At 37.0% G+C, this 26,141-nt stretch overlaps 3 protein-coding genes and 1 long non-coding RNA gene across 4 annotated transcripts; 2 read left to right on the plus strand and 2 right to left on the minus strand.

Moving 5' to 3' along the window:
• The first annotated feature begins 1,449 nt into the window (after positions 1 to 1,449).
• Positions 1,450 to 2,274, plus strand: LOC148905421 (uncharacterized). The gene has a single exon (XM_089040307.1). It carries the CDS (start codon positions 1,450 to 1,452, stop codon positions 2,272 to 2,274), a length of 825 nt encoding a protein of 274 aa, XP_088896433.1.
• Positions 2,275 to 4,042: 1,768 nt separating this feature from the next.
• On the plus strand, positions 4,043 to 7,901 carry LOC148905422 (uncharacterized). The gene is made up of 6 exons (XR_016121765.1): positions 4,043 to 4,096; positions 4,640 to 4,752; positions 6,581 to 6,634; positions 7,008 to 7,046; positions 7,226 to 7,262; positions 7,708 to 7,901. It is a non-coding gene; the product is annotated as an uncharacterized LOC148905422 (long non-coding RNA).
• Positions 7,902 to 8,278: 377 nt separating this feature from the next.
• Positions 8,279 to 10,366, minus strand: LOC116306442 (neuropeptide FF receptor 2-like). Its single transcript, XM_031716509.2, has one exon. The coding sequence runs from the start codon at positions 10,361 to 10,363 to the stop codon at positions 9,062 to 9,064; it is 1,302 nt and encodes a 433-aa protein (XP_031572369.2). The 5' UTR covers positions 10,364 to 10,366; the 3' UTR covers positions 8,279 to 9,061.
• Positions 10,367 to 18,724: 8,358 nt separating this feature from the next.
• On the minus strand, positions 18,725 to 25,738 carry LOC116306447 (uncharacterized). The gene is made up of 6 exons (XM_089040166.1): positions 25,597 to 25,738; positions 23,915 to 23,976; positions 23,059 to 23,361; positions 21,874 to 22,017; positions 20,168 to 20,335; positions 18,725 to 19,674 (listed from the first exon to the last, which is right to left on the minus strand). Exons 1-6 carry the CDS (start codon positions 25,653 to 25,655, stop codon positions 18,845 to 18,847), a joined length of 1,566 nt encoding a protein of 521 aa, XP_088896292.1. The 5' UTR covers positions 25,656 to 25,738; the 3' UTR covers positions 18,725 to 18,844.
• Positions 25,739 to 26,141: the final 403 nt, after the last annotated feature.

Here is a 26,141-nt window from a genome sequence, read left to right on the forward strand (position 1 = left end):
AATAAACCAACAAACAGCTGGAAGCAAACAATTGGTACTGATCACAAGATTCTGATATCTGATATAAGCATACCATGTAACAGAAACTCCTTAAAACAACAACTCAAAAAGAAGGCAACAAAAAAGGTCCAAAAGAGAAAGTGGGATGTTACTCATCTTAGAGATGATGGTGAATGTAAAAAACAATACTGCAAAAGAATTGACAGTATCTTAAGCGATTGCAATTTTGATTGCACAGCACCTGAAGAAATCAACAAAAACATTGTTTATGCCATTCATGAAGCGTTAGACAGTGAAATCCCGGTAGCGCAAAAGGAGAAAGAGTTAAAAAAACCATGGGAATCAAGTGAACTATTAGATCTAATCAAGAATTCTGACAACTCTAAAGAACAACGTGATAAGATTAAGAAGTTAAAATTAAAGCTCAAAAATGAATATTATGAGAAAAAGGCAAATGAACTGAATGATGCTAGTAACGCAAGAAAAGTTGAACGTGAGTTTGCTCTCTCAAAGAATTACAGTATGATCCCAAAGTTACAGAATAGGGTTGAAATTAAACCCTCTGACCTTAAAAGTTATTTTGAAGATCACTTCAAGAAGAGAGCTGACATTGAAATGCCTGCAGAGCTTGCAAATTCTGAGAAATATCCAGATTTATTTAATGACCGGAAAATAGAAATTAATTCCAATCCACCTGAAAAAGAAGAAATTATATCTGCTCTTAAGAGTTTTAATAATGGGAAGAGCTTTGGCACCGACAATATACCACCTGAAGGGTTGAAGTATGGAATCCACTCAAATCATTTAATTACAGCTCTCTGGATGTTATTAAATAGTATCTGGTTAACAATGACGATTCCTGCTGATTGGCTAAAGCTTTCTATCACCTGTCTCCATAAGAAAGGAGGTAAACATCAAGCAAGTAATTGCCGTGCACTGTCAGTGGGCTCTAACATCTCTAAGATTTTGTCAAAGATAATTATCACACGACTGAAAGAATGTTATGAGGAAAATATTTCAAAGGCTCAGTTTGGCTTCAGAAGGGATAGATCAACGACTGATGGAGTTTTTCTACTACGACAGATAATAAAGAACACTGAAGGTGGTATAATTGTACTGTATATTGATCTAACAGCTGCATTTGACAAGGTACCCAGACATATTATGTATGAAGTTCTGAAAGTTAGAACTGGATGTGAGAAGTTAATTGATATTCTATGGTTATTATATGATGGAACAATCGGGAAAATATGTGGAGATAAAACTGATTTTCCTATTGAAGCAGGGACCAGACAAGGTGGTGTGGAAAGTCCTCCAGTATTCAATTGGTTCTTTGACTGGGTACTCAAGGTCGCTGCCCGTGAAATTGACCAACGCTTTCCAAATGGATGGTGAATACCATGTACATATACAATCGCTAATGCATGTCATCAACGGAGTACTGGACGAATGAATGGTGTGGAGATAATTAAATGGCTTTTATATGCTGATGATGTTGTTGTGCTGTCAAAGGATCTTACTGATCTACAGGAGATACTGGAAATTATCCATGGAACATGCTTAAGATATGGGCTTGAGTTAAGTTTTAAGAAAACCAAAACACAGGTATTTCATGATGCGCAGCTTATGGAAAAGAAGAGCTTATTAAATATATCAGGACATGATATAGAAAATGTAAAAGAGTTCAAGTATCTTGGTCATATGTTTTATAGTGATCAGAAGGAAAGTTTTGTCGATAACAGAATACTAAGTGCAACAGGAAAATTCCATGAGCTCAAGAACGTCCTTACAGATCATAAAGTATCTATGAATACACGTAGAAAACTCTTGGAATCCTGTATCAGATCCAGACTTACTTACTGTACTGAGGCTGAACTACCAAATGAAGATGAACTGAAAAAGCTTGAATCCTGTTGGTTTGGTCTACTAAGAAGAATGGTACGGAATGGCTGGGAAAGGAAAATTAATAGTGACGGAGAAGAAACGTTTGCCTTTAAATATAGGAACTTAGACCTGGAGAGAATAGTGGGAACCCTGGCACTTCGTGATTTTATATACATACGCTACTTGAAGTACATTGCACATGTTTGTAGAAGACCAAATTCAAATTTAACGAAACAGTTGCTGTTTGCAATTCCATCTGCTAAATATGTTAGAGATCCATGGATCAAAATTAGTCAACTACTTAATGTTGATAAACACCAAGCTAAGAAATCTACACAAGACAGAAAAGTTCTAAAAGGACTACTACATCAGAACTTTGGCTCTGTGTAGACTATATAGTCCCTGCTGATCAACTTATAGTTGGAAATAGCGGAATGACACTGATACTGATACTGTTGTCGAGCGTCAGTTTCGAAACGGGCCGTTCCGCGAACTCAAAAGCAAAACTATGTACTCAAACTCAAATGAACTCAAATCTACCGAAATTATTAGAAGTTATTCAGAGGGACTTGACTCTTAACTCTTTAGTAGGCAGGGGCTTTGTTGCCTACTCTGAAGATGAGAGAGACAGAAAAAATATCTCCACCGCCAACAACGACATGGGTGTCATATTAGAATTCTTCAACTCATTAAATAAACAGCGAAGAAGCCTTGCACTTATTCTAACGATAAGTTTGCTGTGTATTATTTTGTTTTCGTTCATAATGTTGAAAAGTGTGTAGTTTGTTCGAATGGGCATCATAACGAGCGCGTTAATGGCTGTTTTGTACATACGTGGCTTTGTTTGTACACCAGTTCATAATATCGACCAAGACTAGGATAGATTCTATAGAAAATGACAGTGATGTATTTCAGAGAGCAGCACAGTTATCTCTACATCTGTATCATAATAAAGAATCCCAATATTAATAGAGGAATGCAGGTCTCGATATGCCAAGTTGTTTACTTACAACTATCATTTTTTGACTGCTAAATAAATTTCTATCCATGGATGCTATCATCTACAATACATATACTAGTTATTCTCCCACATGTAGCCCGACTACACACTCTTAGAGTGTCGTCTAATTTTTTCTAAATCTGGGTGTTGGTTTTCTAATGCATCTTTTATTGCATCATCAATTTTTTCTTTGTCTTGGAACTGACGATGTGGTCATAAAAACGTTCTAGCACATTCCAGATCTAGATTATCCTTTGTCATTATTTTCATCTTTTCCAACAGATTTTAGGACATTGACAGCCGCTCTAATTAACATTAACGTATACATTTTAGACGACTCGTGGTAACTACAGGGGACCGCGGAGCCGGGGGAGAGGGGGGCTTTTGGCGAAATAATATATACGAACATTAAAAAAAGTTCCCCCCCCCCCGACATTTGATGCTTAATATGCTGAAATTTCAAAAACCATTGATAGAGCTGCTAACGTATTTCAAATGGCTACCAATCTGCGAAGCATACGATCCCAACTAAAAAGAAGTATGTCGTTTTTACATTTTATTAAAAGATAACTTGCCATGATATTATATTTTATTGAGATGCTTCGGATCCATGCTGACAATGAGTGGTAGTTCAACACAGCTCCTCTGCAGAAATTAAAGAAGGCCGTTTAAAATTACACTGAAATAAAAGCAGAATCCTATCGAATTTTGAAATGCACTCTAGCGAATCATTCCAAGTCGGTACCTTCTTTTATTCATTACACATTTCGGCATCTTTTTGGCTTACAGGATAGAATAATGCTATACTATTTGTAAACGTTTATTCAATATAATGGAGGATACCCGTAGTAGTGGTCGTAGTAAAGGTGTAGTGCGACACATACCTCTACATCGACCGACTCATTTATAAATACCCTAGAGGAGACAGTTAAGGATGTACTCAAGAAACCTCTTTTAAGTGGTTGGTTGGTTATTCTTTTATACAATGCACTCAAGCTGCTCTGATAATAACTCCTTGAATGGGTACTCATAGCATAATGATACACGCCGTACAAATATGGATAAAATCACATGGAGGACGCTGCAAAAACCACAACTGTATCACTCATTACGTCATATCCAAAAAAGCAAGCCTACTTAAGTATGCTATCAGTGTTTCAACGGCACATTTCCTAATCAGTGAGCGTACAGAAAGGTGTTCAGTTTCTTAAGGTAAGGTAATTTTATTTTCTATTTCTTGAGACCTTTGCTTGGACAGATTTAATTTTCTAAGACGCTTTCAAAATCTAATTCACTTAAATCCCTGAAATTTGTTTCTCGAGTTCTCTTTTAACTTCTTTCTCGATTTAAATTTAAACTTGGTATTCTTTTCTCAAATTGAAATTTGAAAGATTTGAAACCTAACGAACTAGAAAACTTGCCTCAAATGACAATCAAAATTAAATTTTTAGATTAAATTTAAATTTTTTAAATCAAAAATTAGTAATTGTAAAAATGATAAGTATAATCTTAGGGGGTAACTAGCTAGCCCATTTTTAAAATTTGACAATTTTGTGAGTGATATTTTTCAAGGTTATATCTTTAGCTTTCCTGGCATGTTTGAAGATAAAACGCTACGGAGCCCATTCTCAAACTATAACAGTATTTCTATAGATCTTTCAAAAAATTGCTTCTGAATATGCATGGCATAAATAAGAATGTGAATAATGATAATGTAACATATGATAGATCAGTTCTACATTTTTCTCTTGCCAGGTTCGAGTAACACATTAACTTCACGATGGCCAAAAAGCTGCTTTTAGCACTGATGATGTTGGTTCTTTTTATTCTGACCGTGGAAAGTCGATACATGTCAAAGGAACGCAGAGGTATATTATATGTTCTAGCAACACACCTTTTCTGTTGATGGCCAAGACTTAAATAGCTCTAATAACCAAGAACATAAATAACATCTTTATTGATAAATGCTTTCCCCTCTATCTATTGATAATGCATTTTTTAGACATTTTGAAAATAAAAATAAACTTCATTAAAAACTTGATTTTAGACATCATAACGACGTTTTGCATTAATTATCTATGACCGACCGTTAGGAAAGCTTTTAAAAGGTTTGACAGATATTGGAACAGAATTCAAACCAAACTCATAACTAAATGCCATGTTGCTTTTTACAACTCGATGCACTCGAGGAACCTTGAAGCTCGCGTTGTCATGGTAATGCGTGGAGCCTTTTTTGAATTTACATCAACTTTCTCAATGTTAAATTTTGTGCATCTTTCAAATCTCAACAACATTCTATTTGTTGAGTCTATATCTATTTTTTTGACCACAATGAGTGTTTTTTTAATTCGAAGAGATTGAGTGGAAACGAAAATTTCGGTTTCGTGTTTTTGGTTCAGTCATTGAAGTGTAAAAATGAACGCCCCAGCCATATTTTATCGGATTAAAAGTATTGGGCTTAGAATTAACAAGTTGAAGCCGTTAGGCACGCGAGCAAACGAATCCAAACACGCTTTATTTTAATCGGAGCCATAATAGGCTGTGTTTTCACTAGAAATGTTAACTTGCCTAAAATTCCTGGAGGTGTTTTAATCCGACAACCACCTTTCAAGAATAACACTGTGATTAGCCCATTTATTTGGTAGGACAACTTAAACCATCTTGCTAGGTAGTTTAACTTTTCCTTATTTCCGGTGTTATATTTAAGCTAGTTTAAATTGTCCTAATGAAAACACATTCCTATTTATGCCTATTCAAAAAAAGTTGTTGGAATGATAGGCGATAAGCGATAGGAGATGGCTATGGCGGAATAACCAGCTATTCTAGTCTTTCTTATTATTCTCCTCAAGATAACAGAGCTTAGTGTTAAGACACTCAGTGTCGTTTGTTGTTTGGTTGTTTGTAGTCGACGAAATTTATTTGAATTATGTATGCCATAATTCCTTTCCGTCTTGGAAAGACCTATCATATCGCTATCGTATCTCTGTTCGCTCCGAAAACTCTTTCTTTCTTTCTTTCTTTCTTTCTTTCTTTTTATTTTATTATTTTTGTTTGAAGTAGGTGTATACATGCGAATATTAACAAGCATAACAATTCCTAAGGAGACACAATAGGAATCATGACCGTGAAGAGTTTTATAATTCTTGTTTATTTGCATAAACTTTAACTTTTTTTTTCTATTTTCACTTCTATTTTCTTGGGAAGATTCACTTTTATCTTCAAAAGTTCAGTGGAAAAAAAAAAAAGGGAAATAACGCTAGACGTTTGTGTATATTGTAATATACAACATATGGCTACTCATATATTTTATTTATTACTTAGAACTGCTAAGAACATACCCAGAAAACCTCTGCTACACCGCGACATTGCTACACTACACCGCTACGCTACACCGTTACACTGCTACACTACACCGCTACACTGCTACGCTACACCGCTACACCGCTACACCGCTACACCGCTACACCGCTACACCGCTACACCGCTACACCGCTACACCGCTACACCGCTACACCGCTACACCGCTACACCGCTACACCGCTACACCGCTACACCGCTACACCGCTACACCGCTACACCGCTACACCGCTACACCGCTACACCGCTACACTGTATAACGTTATCAGTATCCTTATAATCACCACTCAAAAAATCATCACCATTTAAGATGAAATTTTGATTTTGATTTTCTTGAAGGGAAGGAAAAAGAAGGCGACGAGTACCGTAGAAAAGAAGAAATTTTCAAGAGGCGTAAGTTAAATTAAATATTTTTAAAGTCTTCGCAATAATCAACGCAAAAATGGTGAAAAACTATCTGAGTTAGCGGGCTTGAGAAAGGTTGTCCGAGGAATTCGTACACAGCACAGCACAGCACAGCACAGCACAGCACAGCACAGCACAGCACAGCACAGCACAGCACAGCACAGCACAGCACAGCACAGCACAGCACAGCACAGCACAGCACAGCACAGCACAGCACAGCACAGCACAGCACAGCACAGCACAGCACAGCACAGCACAGCACAGCACAGCACAGCACAGCACAGCACAGCACAGCACAGCACAGCACAGCACAGCACAGCACAGCACAAGAGATTTTTCATTTTTCACGATTTTATTTCAGTTTTAGAATTGGATGACCAAGACGCCGATATGAATGCAGGTAAAGAATGAAATTAAACAACGCCGTTGTAAAAAAAATAATAAACCCTGACGTATATCAAGGAAAAGAAGCTGAAATAGATACTATACCAGATTACTATACTCTCAGCTAGAATAACGAAAATTAATGATTATTTAGAATTAAATTAATTCCTCTTCATTGTTTATTCCTTTTCGTAGAAAATGGCCCACCGCTATCAAGACCTGGCAAAAAACGGTACTTCTCTATTTCTTTTAAACAAACGACCAATCAGCAAGACAGCCAATCAGCCAACCACAGCAGCAGCAGCAACGACGAAAACAACAACAACAACAACAACAACAATAACAACAAGACAGCTAACCAAGACTAACTAAATAGCCAACCAAACAAAAAACTGGGAAAAAACAACCAACCAACCAACCAACCCACACACCCCCTCCCCCCCACTCACCAACCAACCCACCCATACACTCACCAAGCAACCCACCAACCCACCCACCTAGCAATTGATATCAAACAAATACCCATGAACCCCTTCACCACATAACCAGATATAACGAACGCGTGATCATTGAATATTATTAAATGCAGTATCACTATAACTTATCTTCCCTTCCTTTTTATTACACAGAAGATACAGAAACCTATTAATCACTTCTCTATTGTTTTTCACTTTTAGATTTATTGAACAGTTTACCGCCTGAATCCCAGAGATATTCAAACAAGATCGGTGGCACATTATTTCGCATTATTATCATGTTATATTACTTACGCTATTTTTTAAAGCTTAATTAATGTTTCAATATACCTATACATAATTATTTAATCCCAGTCTAAATAGTTGACAAAAAGTTAGTCAAAATTTTATTTCATTTTGTCTGATTGTAAATATTTAATAAAAGAAAGTTTTCGTAAACCTTTGTCTTCTTTTTGTTTTCATTTTTCTTGAGCTTTAGCAAAAACCAAACATACAAACAAATATTTTAGTTCATGGGTTCTGACCGATTTTTGGCCATTTTGCACATGAGAAGATATGAAATTTCTGATATGGATGCTAAATAGAATATTTTCCAATATTTTGTTATATAGCATGGACCGTAGTTTTGGTCGATTTTGGACTATTTTTATATCTTTAGAGAATATGATGCAAAACAGTACATTCTCATTGCAAAATTAATTAAATTTTGCCTGAGCAAAAATTAAAAAAATTAAAAAGATGAATTTCTTATTAATCTTTTTTAAATCACGTTTTCCTTTTCTTTTAATTATCATATATCTAAGGGATATATAACATAAATAATATATAACATATATAACATAAATAATTATAGTACAATAATGAACACGATAAGCGTTAAGTTTATGACCGTGTTACCTGTTCATCTCGCAGACTTTGTACATTTATTGACGGCTTTAATTACAGTGCGACTACTCCAACCAAAGCCACCTACCTCGACAAATTTCCTACAAATTAGCCAATCAAAAGTAGGAATCTGAACAATAGAATTGCTACAAATATCCATGGGTTTACACGGCTGAGAAGACTGACGGCACCTCTGTTGTCGAATATAAGCGTGCTGTCGCATAGCAACATGGTGATAAGATCTCACAGTGTCAGCCTGATAATATCTTTGTCTGGAAGAAAAACACTGTAATCATAATGACTGTCTTTCATACGGTTTCTAATTTGCTTTCCTGTCGTATTTGAAGTCGTACATTACTAATTTTCTCTATCTTTGGTGACACAAATCACTAATTTGCGAAGAAAATATATTACAAGCTCTTCTTCATCATTTAGTTTTACCAACCGGAACAACGGAACAATATCTAAATTCAAAATTTGCCGCTACAATATTGTCTAAATACTCAAACACTATTGGATAATTTGCAGAAAATTTGTCGAAGTGGCTTTGGTTGGAGTAGTCGCACTGTAAAAACTCTTTCAGATAGTTTAGGCTGTTTCAGTGAAAGAAGATCTAGGTACCGGATTTACAAATCTGGCATTATGAAAGAGGAGTATGGTGTGGCATGATTTACATTGGTGTATCGTAATCTTCAAGCTTGTCGAGGGCGATTTCATACTTTGAAGATGAGAAACCATTTTCAGGATAAGCTTGTAGTATCTCACGATCATTGCTGCCTTGCGTTTCTTCAATGTGTCCTTGATTGCTCAGTGTCTCTGTATTCTTTTCATTGGGCTTTCCAAAGGTGTTTCCACGTTCACCGTTAAATTTCTTAGGCTTGTTATTGGCTTGTGAGAACACTGTTATCTTGTTATTGTAGATAGTGTTGCTGATCTGGTTATCGATAACATTGGTTTCTTGGTTGAAAGGGTTTTGTTCTTTGCCTTGCAAATCATCGAATTCAGTGGTTTGAACTATGGTACTTCGAGATACTCGAGTGTTCTCATCGGTCGTAAATGCTTGGTTGGTCTTCTGCATAGTGTCATTTGGTCGTTTCATAGTGCGTCTCTTTCTTCTACAAAAGATAGCAAGAAACGCGACACGAAACTCAGGCATGCGCACCATGTAGATGAAAACGTTAAGACCAGAATTGCAGAACTGAAGGAACTTCATAATGAAGATATCGTTGGAGTCTGGCAAGGGGCATTCCTTGCAAAAGTTTTTCACAACAACGTAACCTTGTAATGGCATCCAGGTGAGGAGTGAGGAAAGCGTGACTATCAGTAACGTGATGACAAGTTTCTTGTCACGCAATGCACGGTTCTGGTTTTCTGCTCTTACGTTACTTTGGCGTCTCATCTTGCACCCCATACTGATGTACGAAACCGCGATAGTCAGTAACGCCAGGGCGACAATAACGAAAGAGATATGCAAATATGTATAATAAACCGATCGTTTGAAGTGGCCTATGATGCTCATGACAGCAATAACAGTGGCCAAAATCCAAGGAAATGAAGACAGTGCAACGTACACTCTGAATCGTAACATACGATGACGAAATGGGAATAGGATTGCTGAGAACCGCTCAACAGAAATAACTGACAGAATAAGAAGAGACGCCACTCCTGTTAAGGTGTCGAGAAATTCAAGAGCATACGCATAGGCGTTTAATTTGGGGCCAGTAAGGAAATGGTACAACAACAAGGAAGCCACCACGCCAACGAGGAGATCTGCTGCAGATAAGCAGATGATAAGGTAGTGAGATCGTCTGCGAAGAGACTGGGTCTTGACAAAGGTGATGATGGAGGCCAGGTTACCTAAGATTATGATGGCACCAAGCAGCCCTAGTGACGTCATTTTGGCTATGAAGATCACCTGATTAAGTTTGGACATGGATGGCGACTTAACCGTCGTGTTTGTACTCACATTCATTTTGAAGCCTAGCCTATAAACGGAATTGACAAAATGAAATATGAAGTTTAATGACAAATGCACGAATTGCAGAAAATTTATCACTCGTAGATCAAATCAGATGAATGCGGATACGCCTGCTGTCGTTAAACAACTACTATCATAAATCATACGACAACAAAAACGTTGCAATAAAGTTAGCTAGGCACGTCACCAGAAGTCGTCCATTTATGGACTTCTGACGTCACCTCTGTTAACAAGAACATCATTGAAATAGGGCTTTGAATTTTGTAAAAAGTTCTTCGCGACAGCTCATTTGTTGTTGTTGTTGTTGTTGTTTCTTTCATATGAATTAAGGTGGCCGACTACTTTTGAGCGATCGATTTGAGTCCACGATGTGCGCGCGCTCAAAAACCGCCGAATAATCTTCACAATTTTATTGAAGAACCATACACGCTTTGAACTTCAAGAGGGCAAAACCCTCAAATTTTGCACGGGACTTATGAGCTTATTTGAAAAAACGTCTAAAAATCTAGATCAAATTTATCATTTCTTTGGAAAAAGATGTTTTTTTTCTAACACATGAAAAAATTGATTTTTGTAGGAATTTTTGTTCGACTTTATGAGAGTTTTTGAGAGGCTGAAAGGACAAAATATGACAAATCGATGTATTTCTTTGTGGCGTTTTGTTAAAAATATCCAAGTATGAGCTCATTTGAAAAAATTTCTAAAAATCTAGGTCATATTTATCATTTCTTTAGAAAAAGTTGTTTTTTTCTAACACATGAAAAAATAGATTTTTGTAGGATTTTTTGTTCGACTTTCAGAGAGTTTTTGAGAGGCTGAAAGGACAAAATACGACAAATCGATGTGTTTCTTGGTCGTTTTGTCAAAAATATCCACTTATTATTGTAGAATGATTGACTAGCCATCATTCGTGCAATCTTAGAGTCTGAAAATAATTATCATCTTATGAATCTTAATTTTTTTCTGATCACTTCCGTTGGCGCAATATATATTTGCTTCAAAACTCGCGCGTAGGAACCATTAAAGGCTGATTATCTCGAAAACAAGCCCAGGACAACCCATGTTTCTTTTCATATTTGGAATCAGCATTAAATTTCAGGTTTAAAAAATCTTAATTTTCAATTTCATGTTTATTTTTAACCAAAGTAGTCAGCCACCTTAAGGTTCCAAGGTCGCTATTATATTATCCTGGCTTTGTTTTATACTTTAGGTTCTTTTCAATCGCTTGTCTTTATCTAATTTTCAATTTCATGTTTATTTTTAACCAAAGTAGTCGGCCACCTTAAGGTTCCAAGGCCGCTATTTTATTATCCTCGCTTTGTTTTATATTTTGAGTTCTTTTCGGGCGCGCGTCTTTATCTACTAGCTTTGTATGACTTTAATCAACTAGGGAGCACCCAAATTAAATTACGTTATTAATATTAAAGATTTTATTTGTGCTTCTTAAAAGATACCTCTCGTACTTACTGGTGTTGTTCAGTTCCATTAAGGCGCTCTTCTTTATCTATACTATCTTTGTATCATGACTTTAATCAACTAGGGAGCATCCCCAAATTAAATTACATTATTAATATTAAATAATTGATATTGCGCAGAACCAGAACTTGAAGAATTTTTATTTTGACGTCATGAAAACTTCGTTCGCACGCGTTATTAAAAAAAAAAAAACTCAAAAACTGGACGGTAAAATGTGTTCAAAAAATTCTATACATTTTTATCATGTAAAGGTTAAACAGTTGTCAAAATATTTAGAGATTCGGTACTATGGAATGTTTTTTATTCAGCAAATTCGAGATTTCGCATTATTTGAAATTCTGTAGTACCGAATGCTTTTGCATTGCGTCAAATGAAAGGTGAGGTAACGTACTTTTATTATAAATAAAAAAAATTAAAAATCACCGTGGAAAACTTGAGTTCTTAATTTTTTAAAAGAAGAGAATAACCTTCATTATAGTGTTATAGTGTTATAGTGTGTCAGATTCATAAAAATTGAACAAAAAACTCATGAACTTTAATGTGGTTGGCCCTTTGGGTATCAACGTGTGAGCCTGCATTGTGTCCTATTAATTGGAACTACCGAAAACTCTAGGGAACCACAATCTTGCTGGGGTTCAGAAGTTCCATTTAGGCGCTAATCTTTATCAACTACCTTTGTATCATGACTTTAATCAACTAGGCTGCATCCCCAAACTAAATTACATTAATATCTTAACAAACTCAGGATACCCCATAGTGTCTTTTCATTTTTTAGAATCAACGTTAACTTCTCGGTATAAAATATCTTTCAAACTAAAAACATTCCTTTCGCTAAAGTAGTCAGTCTCCTTAAATTACATTTACTACTTATCATATTTGTGCTACTTAAAAAAAGAGGCCCATATCAAACATATTTATATGATATTATTTTTAATCCTTAGATTGGGGTTGCGGTGTGGCCCAAGTATTTTGCACTTTACTCTATTTGGCTAGTACATTTCCTTTGTAAATAAATCTTGAGGTCTACAATATCTTATGGCCAGTCCACATATCCGGATATTTCCGACAACGGATTTTTTGTTGTTGTTTTGTTTCGCTTGTTTGTTTTTGTTTTTTGTTTGTATTTTGTTTTCGTTTTTTTTTTTTTTTTTTTTAAGCGGATTGGCCCACCGTCCACACGTATCCGGTGAGTCAGTGCCGTATGCGGGCCCTGCCGCGACTGTGATGTTTCCTAGAATGTTGATTGGGGGATTTTTTCCTCGGGGAATGTGATTGTTCTGGCAGTTTCCTGACATTGGCGTGACCGTGTCCCCCCGTGTTCGTGCCGTGTTTTGTGTATTTGATGTATTCTTAAACGAGAGCAAGTGCTGGATCAGGTGTTCCAAACACCGAGAAACTAATGAAGGCACGAGGCCGTAGGCCGAGTGCTTTTATTGTTTCGAGGTGTTTGAAACCTCTGATCCAAAGCGAAGCTCGAGTTTAAGAAATGGCTTCTCTGATTCATAATAATTCATGAAAGAAAGTCAAATGCTTCCATGAGTAAATAGTAGGCGAGCTTTGTTTCTATAGGGCACAATGCCTCTAATTGCATATCCCCAAACGTTTGGAATAAAATTTTGGGTTGTTTTACTTATGCAAAATCAACTTCTCAATTCTGATTCGATCTTGGGCTTTCGGGGCTCCATTAAACTAGCTTTGTTAAACTGGGTGCCCCTGGATAAATGTTGATTCCGTTTTTGTTTTTTGGTGTTTTTTTTTCGTGTCTTTTATATATATTAGTTCTCTCAACCCAAAACTTTCAACGATTTCACAGTTAGATTCGTTAATAAGGCTCTAGAATATAAAGCCAGAGGTACCTTGTTTTGAGTCACTGGACATTATTTACGAAATACACCGAATGTTAGGGAAATAATTAGGTAAGGGAAAAAGAGAGTGAAGTTAGTGGAAAGAATGGGAAATTACTTTTATGCTAATGAGATCCAAAGACCATGGATTTGGATGTCTGATCCAAACCCATCGGTTGAGATCCCAGTTTGAGATCGGGATATCCAAACCCATGCACGTGACCAAAAAGCGCGCTTCCGATTGGGCAATCAACTCATGAATTATTAATGAGTTCGAGAATGGATGAAGAGTAAATTCTCGTACAATGTGATTGGTCTTTCGTAAGCCTTGCATTGTCACGACCGTGTTCGTGCCGTAAGGCTTTTTTAAGTCATACGAAAACTACTTTAAGCTACTTGAAAATACAATTAAAGAAGAAGAAGAAGGGGAAAAAAAACGTGTGTACTGTTTTGAAAGTTTTAAAATTGAACTCCCCTAGTCGTAAGCCATCTGTGCCTATTAATTAATAATTATACTCGAGGTCGCGCAATTTCCATGCGGTGAAACTTTATTTAGCAGAGAAGAATATAAATTTCATATTATTGCGACATTTACCAATAAAAGTGACCAATCTATCAGTGAAGTATTATCGAAAGCTTTCCTAGAGGTTAAAAGAGGTTTCTCTGCTAGAAATATCCTAAAGATAAAAAATATCGTGCAGAACAAACCCCAGAGAAAAATAAATCGTGCAAAGCTCCATGTTTCGAAGCATTTCCGGACATCTTGCAAAATTTTCTCTGGGGGAGACTCCCTTAAATAGCAATTTCTGACCACCAACATTGGCCTTTGGCAACTTTATTGTGTATTAAAAAAATTATAAACTCACTGCGATAAAAATGAATTCCTGCAAATGAAATCATGCCGAAAAAAATTCCTGCAGCGAGTCGAAAATTTTTTTTTGCAATTCTAAAACAAGATTATCGAAAATCTAGGAAAGCTGAAACTGAAATAGTTCAGCAAGTAAACGATAAAACTAGACTAGATAAAGTTACAAAACCTTTTTTTATGTTGTGGAAGCTGTATAAAAGGATGTTAACTTACCGTGGATGTGAAAAGATAGATGTCCCGTCAAATGTGTTTTTTGCTTCTGGCTTGATATGATCCCTAGAGATTATTTTATAATAGTTCCGTGATCAAACAAAACAAACAGAAGTAAAAGCTTTCTATTCTCACAAGACTACATTGTTTTATCAGTATTTGACAGCTTTGATGGATCAAGACACAACCCCCCGTTGCTTTTATAAAATATTAACAGTGCAAATTTGATATTTTTTAAACTAGTTTTAAAAAATTTCCCATGAAAAAGTAAAAGCCTTAGAATACTACATTGTTTTATTAGGTTACAGCTTTGATGGTTCAAGCCACGAATCCCTGCTGCTTTGATAAAATAGTAACAGTGCAACTGAAATTTGTTATTTTTAACAAGCTTAAAAAACATTTCCATGAAGAAGTAAAAGCCTAGTCTCATAATACTACATTGTTTTACAGCCTGTGACAGCCTTGATGAATCAAGCATTCCCCGCTGCTTTAATAAATAATGAAAATTGCAAATTTGATATTATTTAACAAGTTTTAGAAATTTTCTCATGAAAGTGGCAGAGTTTAAAGTCTTGTATCGTAAAAAGATATAACTCAAAAAACTTCTAGAGTGCGAGATCTTAGTCTCATGATCAATATCACTATTAAGGATGTTCGCAGGCAATCAAATGTGAAGAAAATCGGTCAATTTTCTGAAACTTAATATAATAACCAGTGATTAAAACAACAAGAAGACACGCCAAATTAGGCCAAAAAATAATAGGGGTTACTAGGCAATCCTGCAAGTAAAAATAACTTAGTATTCGATATCATTTCCACGACTACCATATAAATCACGAGCAACGTGCAAGTCATCAGGCGGTTAAGACAAAAAATAGTTCCTCACATGTAAAAAAATTACAAATCATTTGTGATTCTTACACCGTTATAGAGAAAAAAATATCAATTAAAATGCAGTTATAGCTTATTTTCTGTACGGTTTTTGTTTATGAGGCAATAAAATTAACACTCTCTTTTTGAGAGCGGAAAAACAAACAAGGTACAGCTCGAACAATGCTATCGCTTTATGTCGCTCTCGCGAGTCAACATAAAGCAGAAAATGTCTGTGGCATTTCCGTGCGATAAATGAATGTCATTCTTTTTCAAAAACTGAACGAATGCATGTTTTTGACTTTTTAAAAAGAATATGAAATAAAAAGTGGGGGTCACCGAATACAGTACAGGGCCCGGTCGTACGAAGCCTGGATAGCGCTATCCGACGGATAAATCTTATCCAATGGATAAACTTGTTGGAAAACAGCATCGACTTATCCACTGAATAAGGGTTTATCCGCCGGATAGCGCTATCCAGGCTACGTACAACTGGGCCTTGATAGAATACAGGTGTGCTGCTATTTCCTAAGGAATAAGCCATTTATTTTACAATAATATTAATGTAATGACGGATATTGCAAAGCAAAATTATATGAGATGTAAAGTGCGCTACGCGCAGATGTTACGTTCGTAAATCAACTAATGTCACTTTGCTCAAATTCAATTACATATGTTTCTGCCACCAGCTGTTTTCAAAGACAATCATCCTTCTAGTATCATTTCATTCTTGGAAAACCTATTTCTAGTATTTTCTTTTCTTTTCTATTCCCGTCCATTAAGTTATTTTTAAAGTTAAAATTAAATATCAGATTTTGTTTTCTTTTGGAAAAAGAAATCAATTCGATGACAAAACTTTTGATCAAGAACGATAAGTGGGGTTACAAGAGAAATGGAAAGTTTTACAGCGCCTCTCAATCACACGTGCGAAATCGTGGCGTCGCGACGAAGTAGGTTTTGGTGGACGTCAATCAAGGCGTTTTCACAACATTCCATAGGCACGTGCTCTCGAAAGCTTTTTGTTTTCCGGCAACGTCATGGAAAAACTTTGGTTTACGTCCACCAAAACCTTATTTTGTCGCGAAATGTTTACGATTTAGCGCGTCTGATTGAAAAGCGCTGTAAGGATACCAAATGACGATTAGATAAAATTTTCTGTTTTTTCGTAATAGAATAACTTCTATCAGCCACTTATCATCTAAAATAATAAAATAAGATTATTAATGAGCAATAATAACTACGTATTGATCATCATCATCATAAACATCATAAACATCATCATCATTATTATTCAATTGACGGATTTTAGTATAATTATAGTATAATAATAATTATAATAATTATAAGAATATAATCAGTATAATTATTGTACTAAGTATTAAAATTATCTAAGTTTACTCAACATTTTAACTGTCCTCCTTATGCAGAAGTTCTTAGTGTCTGTCACCTGTGTAGGAGTCTACATTTTAATGCACCTATCAATGTAAGTCCCGTGGGGTGGGGGGGGGGGGGGGGGATTCGGGGCAAAGGGTGGGGATTTGATAGTAATTATGTCCCCCTGGGTCGAGAATTTAATCACAACCTTGTCCCGAAGGTCGGGAAATTTGATTTTTGAAAGTGCTTGAGATTCCTGTGGTAACATTCTAGGAGCGGTCACTAAGCAAAGCCTCATGGTATTTGAGCTGTTTTTCTTCGTAGTGCAAATAATTTTGAGGAGCTCAAAGAAAAAGGTGAATAAATCTTGTTTGCACTATATTGCAAATATTGCTCTCTGGTTAGGGCTTTTTGAAAAATTTGATTGACAACTTCTTCTCTACCCTGGGGCAATTGAATTTTGTTAAGAGCATTTTTTCAAATCCCCACCCCTTGCCCGAATACCCCCCCCTCACCCAACGGGACTTACAATGATAGGTGCATAACTTGTATATGCTCGTTCGGGACGAGATATCTTGCTGCTATGGCAACGTGACCTTACAGATGTATGCCTCTATTTCATTGGTTATCTTTCGTTCTGCTCGAGGAGTGATTCTGGAAGCTCTTATCATTCGCAAGTCTTTGAGCAAAAATAAAAACTTTGAGACAGCAGTTTAGTTGGAGCAAAGGCAGCCCAAACTATTTGATTGTGGTGTGTACGAAGGCATTTACGATAGCAAGCATGACGAAACAAAAATTGTAATTTTGTTTTCAATAAATTTGAACATACCTTGCTCTTGTTTGTTGTTAATGGTATTTGACTCGTTCTGGGTGATTTTTTGTCGTTTTAGGGCAGTTTTTAGACGATTAACCCACCAGTTAATAAACTAGGCTGGCGACTCCAGCTCGACACCACTCGTGTTTGATAGCCACGAATATCATGTTTAATCCTTCCTTTGCCTCAAAAATCCCTTCAGCACAACAGCTCAATGATTCTTCTCTACAGAAAACTGCATTATTTTCTCAGATCCCGAGTTTAACTTTATGAAATCCTTGAAATTAAGCGATTATCTGCTACACTTTTTGCTCTAGAGCTCGATCAATCGCTATCCGGCTTCGTTGACATGACCTAGAACCGCTGACTTCTTAACTGCGGGCTTAATTTTGCAAATCTCTATCTGTTTGGACAATGGTTACCATGTAGTACATTCAAAAATATGTAGGATGCCGCAATTTTTTACAAGTTTTTTAAAAGACAAAGATTGACAAAAAGGGCCAGCTGATCTGGAAACAATGTTAGCCAATCATGATCAAGAACTTTACTTGCAAAACTAAGGTGTTACTTTTCCTCTTCAAATTAGGTATTTTCTTCAGGCCACCAAGAAAAACTAACTAATGAGCACTTGATAATAGTGACACAATATTAAAGTGCTTATAAGTCTTTACACAATATTTTCAGAATTGATTCTTTATATAGTGAATAGTTGATCGTGAAAATAATTCGTCATTTGAATGTCGGGTCTTCGAGATACGAAGGCTTATATTTCCAATATGTCAATGACTAGGATAGGATAGGATAGGATAGGATAGGATAGGTGCCCGCTAAAGTATAACACTAAATATGATTATTACTGCCTCCGTTCAGTCAGAGTAAAAAGAAAAAAAAAAGAAATCTTTCCATGCCAATCTAGTTTATTTACCATTTCAGTTTGTTGCATCATTTATTTACTTTGTCTGTGGTAACATTGCTTTTAATTGTAAGGTAGAGTTGTAAAAGGGTTACCAGAAATATTTTTACTGACATGGTGCCATGTTGCAGCTTCGTGTGTATGTAGATCCTTTCCTGCAAGGTCTGTGGCCGTGACCGTGGTCACCACCATGGCCATGACCCCCACCATGACCATGACCCCCACCATGACCATGACCATGACCCCCACCGTGACCGTGACCCCCACCGTGACCGTGACCATGACCATAACCGTGACCGTGACCATGACCATGACCATGACCATGACCATGACCATCACCATGACCAAGACCATGACCATGACCATGACCATGACCATGACCATGACCATGACCATGACCATGACCATGACCATGACCATGACCATGACCATGACCATGACCATGACCATGACCATGACCATGACCATAACCGTGGCCGTGGCCGTGACCGTGACCGAAACCGATTCCTAGGTTTGCTCCAATACCAAAGAAGGGATCATTACTAAGACTGGGATTTTCCTTTCTTTTATCAAATGACCCGCTAGGCGTTCTTTTGCCAAATCCTAATCCTATTCCAAAGTGTAAACCGTGACCGTGACCATGACCTCCGTGACCATGACCTCCGTGACCATGACCTCTGTGACCATGACCTCTGTGACCATGACCTCTGTGACCATAACCTCCGTGACCATGACCTCCGTGACCATGACCTCCGTGACCATGACCTCTGTGACCATGACCTCCGTGACCATGACCTCCGTGGCCATGACCTCCGTGACCCCCGTGACCCCCGTGACCACCATCGCACCTACATGTTTGTACACCTCCTCCGCAAGATCTACTGCAGCTTGAACAACGACCTGGACCAGGGCTAGGACCTGGAGTGGGTTTAGGCTCTGGGAAAAAGTCATAAGTACAAATAATGTTCATGACACGAGAAAACACTGCACAAACTATTTGAACAAGAGGCTATTTGTCGAGCGGGACCGGAACGAGTATTCATGTAATTGATATCATTGAGCATTTTCTCCGCCATTAGTTTCGTATTGAAGCTTTCAATAATGCTTCTGGAAGCGACAATGTCATGTTTGAACTCTTGGTTATTTCTGTTTCCGATCCCTGGGTTTTCTTTCAGTGGAGTTGCTTGTTGGTTTGAGAGATTCTCTCCCCGATTGTCCAGTTTTGTTTCCGTCCACAAAAATCTACTTCTTACCAATTTGATCATGGAATGAGGACCACAGGTTTGTTCTCTCGTAAATCAAGGACTATGTATTTATTCGTTGCCAATTGCCTTTATACATTACGCCCCCATGAGTAGAAAGGATGCGCGCAAACAATGCCTGCAAGCGTCCTTAATCAAGTGTTAAAAAAATATTCCGCTTTTCTTACCACACTTGTTTTGGTTGCAGGCTTGGGTCTGTTTACTTTCTCCCTCACAGTTTTTGCCTCCGTTTGCTGGAGCAGGGTTTGTACAGGTGCGAGTTCTTTCTCTCGTCCCACCGCCACAACTTACAGTACATTCCGACCATTCTGAGTATTCACTCCACCCACCATCAACTGGAAAAAAATCACGAAACCGCGGGATTTGTTTTTCTTTTTTAATATTTTGAAATGAATTAATTTAGGTCGACTGGATAGATCATTTTCTTGCATTTCTCGAGTCCATTCATGTTCGTCTTTTTGATGATGATTGATGATTATGATTTATATAGCGCCCTTTTCTATGTGGATATAATCAAAGGCGCTTTCACATGGAGTTGTGAATGACAGATTGCTTAGCTTTTAATGCAATTTACAAGCATGACAGATGGTTAGTATGAAGTGGAGGCACTGAAGGTGGTCACTGCCAGGGTTTCTTTTTACGGCCCCAGTGGTTCTTTTATGTCCCCCCCATTTACTGTAGGTTAGGAAGGGTTGTCCGAGAAGACTTGAAGGTCTAACCGTTTGCAGATATAATTACAAAGGCAGCACCTTCTCCTCAGTTATTTTAAGACCCTGAGTGTTGGTCCGTCCGAGGCTAGAACCACGACCTTCCGCACAACAGACCGACGCTCTTACCAACTGAGCTAACCGGGTGGCGGTTAATCACTCGTTTAACACGTCCTTTAACACGTCGAATGATATTTTCATTTGTTCATCATACATTAGAACTCCTTGTACATTGCTCTGGCATCAAAGGGCCCGAGAGTTAAAAAAAAAAACGAATTGCGGTTCTGTCACAAATTGTACCCAGCTGTCTGGCCTCCGAGTCATAAACAAGGTGCTTGTACCACCAAATAAACTATACGAACAAGCCGAATTAATCATGTAATCGTGAGAATATCATGAGATTTATATATAGTCAGTCTCGCATCGTCTTCTATCAAAGGTTTAATAACGAAATCCTATCAACCACCGCACGCTCTAAGCAATTGAGTTTTGTAGCAGCTATCTTGAACTGCATGTGCGACTTCCTCGCCCTTGATACATATTTTATGTTAATACACTTTTCCCAAGATTAAAAACATCCTGTAAATTGCCAAGAATTCCTCTTTGGCGAGTATAAAAAGGGATATATTCCTTTTTTCAAAGACAGATTTTCGATCCGATTGTGTAATCGTTTTTTTCTTCTCTCTCTCTCGGGTAATTCAATAAAGTTAGTCACCTGAAAAGCTATAAAGCTTAGGCCGACAAGGATTATGGGTAAATTCATTTAACACGTTCAACCGCTTGATAACTGTTCATGGACTTACAGTCTCACCTCTTCTGAGCATCATCGAGCTGCAGTTTGTATTAAAAAAGCTTTGTATATATATGCTTTTTTGATATGAAAAGTTTCCCATGATGCTCAGTGATCTCAGCTTTCTAGGTTTTTGGTGACTAACTTTATTGAAATGAGTGTAACAGTACTAGACTGAAATTAGGCCATGAGTGATTTCATCGTTGACGTACCGCCTTTTGTTTCCCTGCTAGTAGAGTCTCCATCAAGAATCGCCAACGAGGGAGACTCTGCTAGAAGGGAAGCCCTTTGGTATGACATAATTTGTCAAGTCAGTAGTTGCCTTTGGGTTTATAAGATATTTTAAGAAAACAGTGTAAATAATTGCGATACTTACGAACACATTTGTCTTTATTTTCACATGGTCGTGAAGTTTCTGTCACTTTGACCTCCTTGTTAAAAGAGGGACAATCGTTGTTGGAGGTTGGATAAGTCACAATCTTATACTGAACGCATTTCGTATTGTCGCAGCTTGTCCACTCTACAAGACAAAATAAAGTATTTACTGATTAGTGCTTACACTTCTTTTATAAGGTCCACCGTTCTTAATCCCCTGCAGAGTCTTGGTTGACAGTATTTTGACATTTTGACCGTTTCCGCTTCAGTTGCAAGCTCTTCGGTTTTTTGTCCTTCTTCTCTTTTTATTTTTTATTTTATTTTATTTTTAATTTCTACATGATGTTAGTGCTGAAGGCGGAAATTTCTTTGTATTTCCAAAACCGGATTTCCAAACAACCGATATTTTCTTTGCTTGGATTGCAAAAGATTTAGTTAATTTCATGATACGAGGTTCTAAACAGTAAAAAAAATTTACGCATTAAAAATCAAGATTCTTAACGGAAACTACTTTCGCCTTTATCGACCTTTTCAATTCTTAAATGATTTATTTCCTTTTTTTGATTTGGCTTTCTTTCCGCTTTAGAAAATCAAAAGGTGAAAAAGTTAGGTTGGCAATGAAATCAAAGTGAACACTCAAAACTTACACATTTGCAGAAGGATTACATTCACCTTCTTCAACTATCGCAGTTCAATGTAAGTGGGAATCAACTAGTGGGGGTGGTGTAGTGAAACTGTACTTCGTTGCCTTTCACCTCGGGAGTTTCGGGTTCCATTCTAAGACTAAGTATTACCACTTGTGAGTTGAGTTTGCTATTGCTAGGACTTTACCTTTTTTCCCGGGTTTTTCTTCAAAAATTATGATCTCAATAATTCGATCTGTGAGTTCGTCCATGTTCTGACAGCCCAGAAGTTGTCTCACTAGGTTCAATCTTTGAGTTAGCCGTGTCCTGACTTAGATCAGCCCAGAGGTTGTTTCAGGGTTCAATCTGTCAGTTAGCCATGCCTAGACTTAGATCAGTCCAGAGATTGTTTTAGGGTTCGGTCTGTGGGTTAGCCATGCCCTGATTTTGATCAGCCCAGATGTTGTCTCACGCATGGGTTCTATCTGTGAGCCCAGATGCTGGCTTAGGGTATCAATAATAAAACATGAAAGTTTTGAGTTTTAAGGTACTCATCACATTACCTTTCTTCACCCGATAAAGAAAATTAGACCATTCTTGCCCTATGCCATAGTCATCATCGTTTCCCACCAAGCAGTTTGAAGCACAGCCATACTTGTTATAGGTTTTTTCTGCGTCATTTGATCCCCAACATTCGATCTTGTTTTGGATACCAAAATAGTCATAACCTTCAGCTTCGGCTTTAATTCGGCACTCTTCGAACATAGCCTGGAAATTCGGATTTTGAGCATCGTATTTAGCTGAATGGAAGTAATTGCCCATCGCGCGGTCACTACTGTCCTTATAACATCCAAGGGCTTCCCATTCTATAATAAAAATAAAATATAATAATATATATAATAATAATAATAATAATAATAATAATGATGATGATGATGATGATGATGATAATTAGTAAACTGGCTGATGTAGGCCTCACTGATGGTCTAAAAATTGTAAGAAATTGTCAGAAATGGGTTATTTCACAGAACTGTGAGATTGTGAATCGTCTGTACAATTGTTAAATTTGTATACATCTTTGTAAAACCAGTCATGCAGATATTTGCTTAGACTATTCATGCCCGCAATATTCTGTATTCATGAAGCAAAAATGTCTGAAGTTGAAATAAACATATAATAATAATAATAATAATAATAATGATGATGATGATGATGATAATAATAATAATAATAATAATAATAATTTGATAAATTTCTATAACGTCATATATTACACTCTATAACACTTTACAATGAATTTCCTCGCACTCTGTTCAAGTCTTAGGATGAATTAAAATGAAACGTATTATAATAGACTATTCATATTGACAGCGATGGTCAAATCAGTTAACTGAAAAAGCAGGCGGGCTACGTACTTACCAAGAGCACTCGCAGTGCCTAAACACAACAGAACTAAAATTGAGCCAAGTAGAGACGTCATCCTGTTAGTAAAGCCAAAAAGATATGGGAGAAAAATTGAATCAAAAAATGAAATTGTTCAAGGTTAGTGTGTTTTCATCTGTGTACGTGCCACTTGGGGGAGGGGGGGGGGCTCAATCTGTGAATTAGCTGTATCCTGACGTATATCAAACCAGTGGTTGTTTCCGGGTTTGATCTGTAAGATCTATTAGAAATGGCGAGTTCAATAACAAGATCGTGGCTTTTAGGATACCTTGAACAATTCTCGATTATATTTTTTATTGTATAATAATAACAAAATCCTATTAATTTTTTCGTGTTAAAATGTTGAATAAAAACGAATCATGAGTTTTAGAAATGGCGAGTTCACTACCTCGATCGTGGCTTCGTGGATACCCTAAATAATTATTGAAAAATATTTTTTAATGTATTGATAATAACAAAATCCTATCACTTTTCGCGTTAAAATTTTAAATAAAAATGAATCACGAGTTTTAAAAATGGCGAGTTCCGACCAACTTCAACAATTATCGCTGAAAATAATTTTTATTGCATTAATAATAACGAAAATAATAATAACCTAGAAGTGTAGCTACTGTAGAAGCCTTTACGTGTCACTTGCTTCGAAGCAGATAGGTGAAGGTCGAGGGAAATAGCTATACCGACGCGCCTTATATCGGGAAATTCCTGACAGACTGTCTCGTTGCTGGTGGTGGCAACGAAAAATGATAATCGGATAAAGTGGTTCGTTTCCCTTCTTTTTCAAGATGATTTTTGTCTTTGTTTCAAAATTCAGTTTATTTTCGAGAATTAAAGGACAAACACTTAATTCGTGAAACAGTACAAAATATAAAATAATAATTTAATTTTGTAAGTGTATATGCTTATCGAAATTTGTAATGTTTCGATAACTACGATTTAGTGTTCAAAAGTGCTATTTTATGAAACCCTTAAACAACCTCTGGGCTGATCTAAGTCAAGACATGGCTAACTCACAGATCGAACACTGAAACAACCCCTGGGCTGATCTAAGCCATGGCACGTTTACTGACTCACAGTTGGAACCCTGAAACAACCTCTGGGCTCAGAGATCTAATTCAGGACATTGCTAACTCACAGATCGAACCCCCCAAAAAAACTCTGCTCTGATCTGAGTCAGGGCACGGATATCGCACAGATCAAACCCTAAAACAACCTCTGGACTGATCTTAAGTAAGGACATGGCCAACTCACATGTACACATCGAACCCGCCTGAAACATCTTCTGAGCTGATCCAAATTAGGGCACGGTAACTCTCAAATTAAAAGATGGAATATTTAAGCATCTCTAGGCTGGTACAAGTCAGCCGGACTTGGCTAATTCACAGATTAAACTGAAATATAGCTTGTTAGTTTTTTTGTGAAGGAAGGAAAACTGGAGAACCCGAAGAAAAACCTTTTAATCAAGAAAGAGACAGAAAAGACTATACATGGGTTGCTGGAATGAAACTCTACACCACAGAGCTGAGAGCACTATTGCCACTATCCATAGACTCCCTTTCATAATATTCGGTAGTATAGAAAGATTAGATATACACACAAGTGATTAAACAGATAGTCAAGAGATAGTATAAATAGAAAATGAACAAGTTACCATCTATTACCTTAACTGCTGGTGCTCCTTAAGAGTGTTTAGCTGATGACATCTATGAAACAAGAGCATGAAGTAGTGCACTTTATATGGTCAAATTCATGCATTAAACATTTTCCCTTTCCCATCTCTTCTTTGGAAATATCGTGTTGAAGGAAAGAGAGGGAGAGAGAGAGCAAAGAACGAAGCGAGGGGGGGGGGGGGGGGGGGGGGGGGGGGAGGGGGAGGGAATTTATATGACAAATATTTAATATGATTGTAATTAGTATTTATCAGTAATCCTGAAGGACCCACAGGTAGATAAATACCTGATAAATGCATAATGATAATAATGACAATGCATCTATTGTGTATTTCGTATACACATAGTTACAAGTTTAGCTAGGACCAGATTTTATTATTATCTTAAAATTCAGATTTCATTGATTCTATTTCCTATAGGGTTTCCCAACTGCAACTGTGATTTCTTTTCTTTGAGGCATTCTATGCGGTTCGATTAAATAAAAACAACAAATATAACTGAATATAAAAAACTCCAACCTAAGTCAGGGTATGTCT

This window comes from Actinia tenebrosa, unplaced genomic scaffold (genome assembly GCF_029948245.1).
Source record: "Actinia tenebrosa isolate PJP-AT-01 unplaced genomic scaffold, QUT_ActTen_1.0 PGA_scaffold7__59_contigs__length_16204524, whole genome shotgun sequence".
NCBI lineage: Eukaryota > Metazoa > Cnidaria > Anthozoa > Actiniaria > Actiniidae > Actinia > Actinia tenebrosa.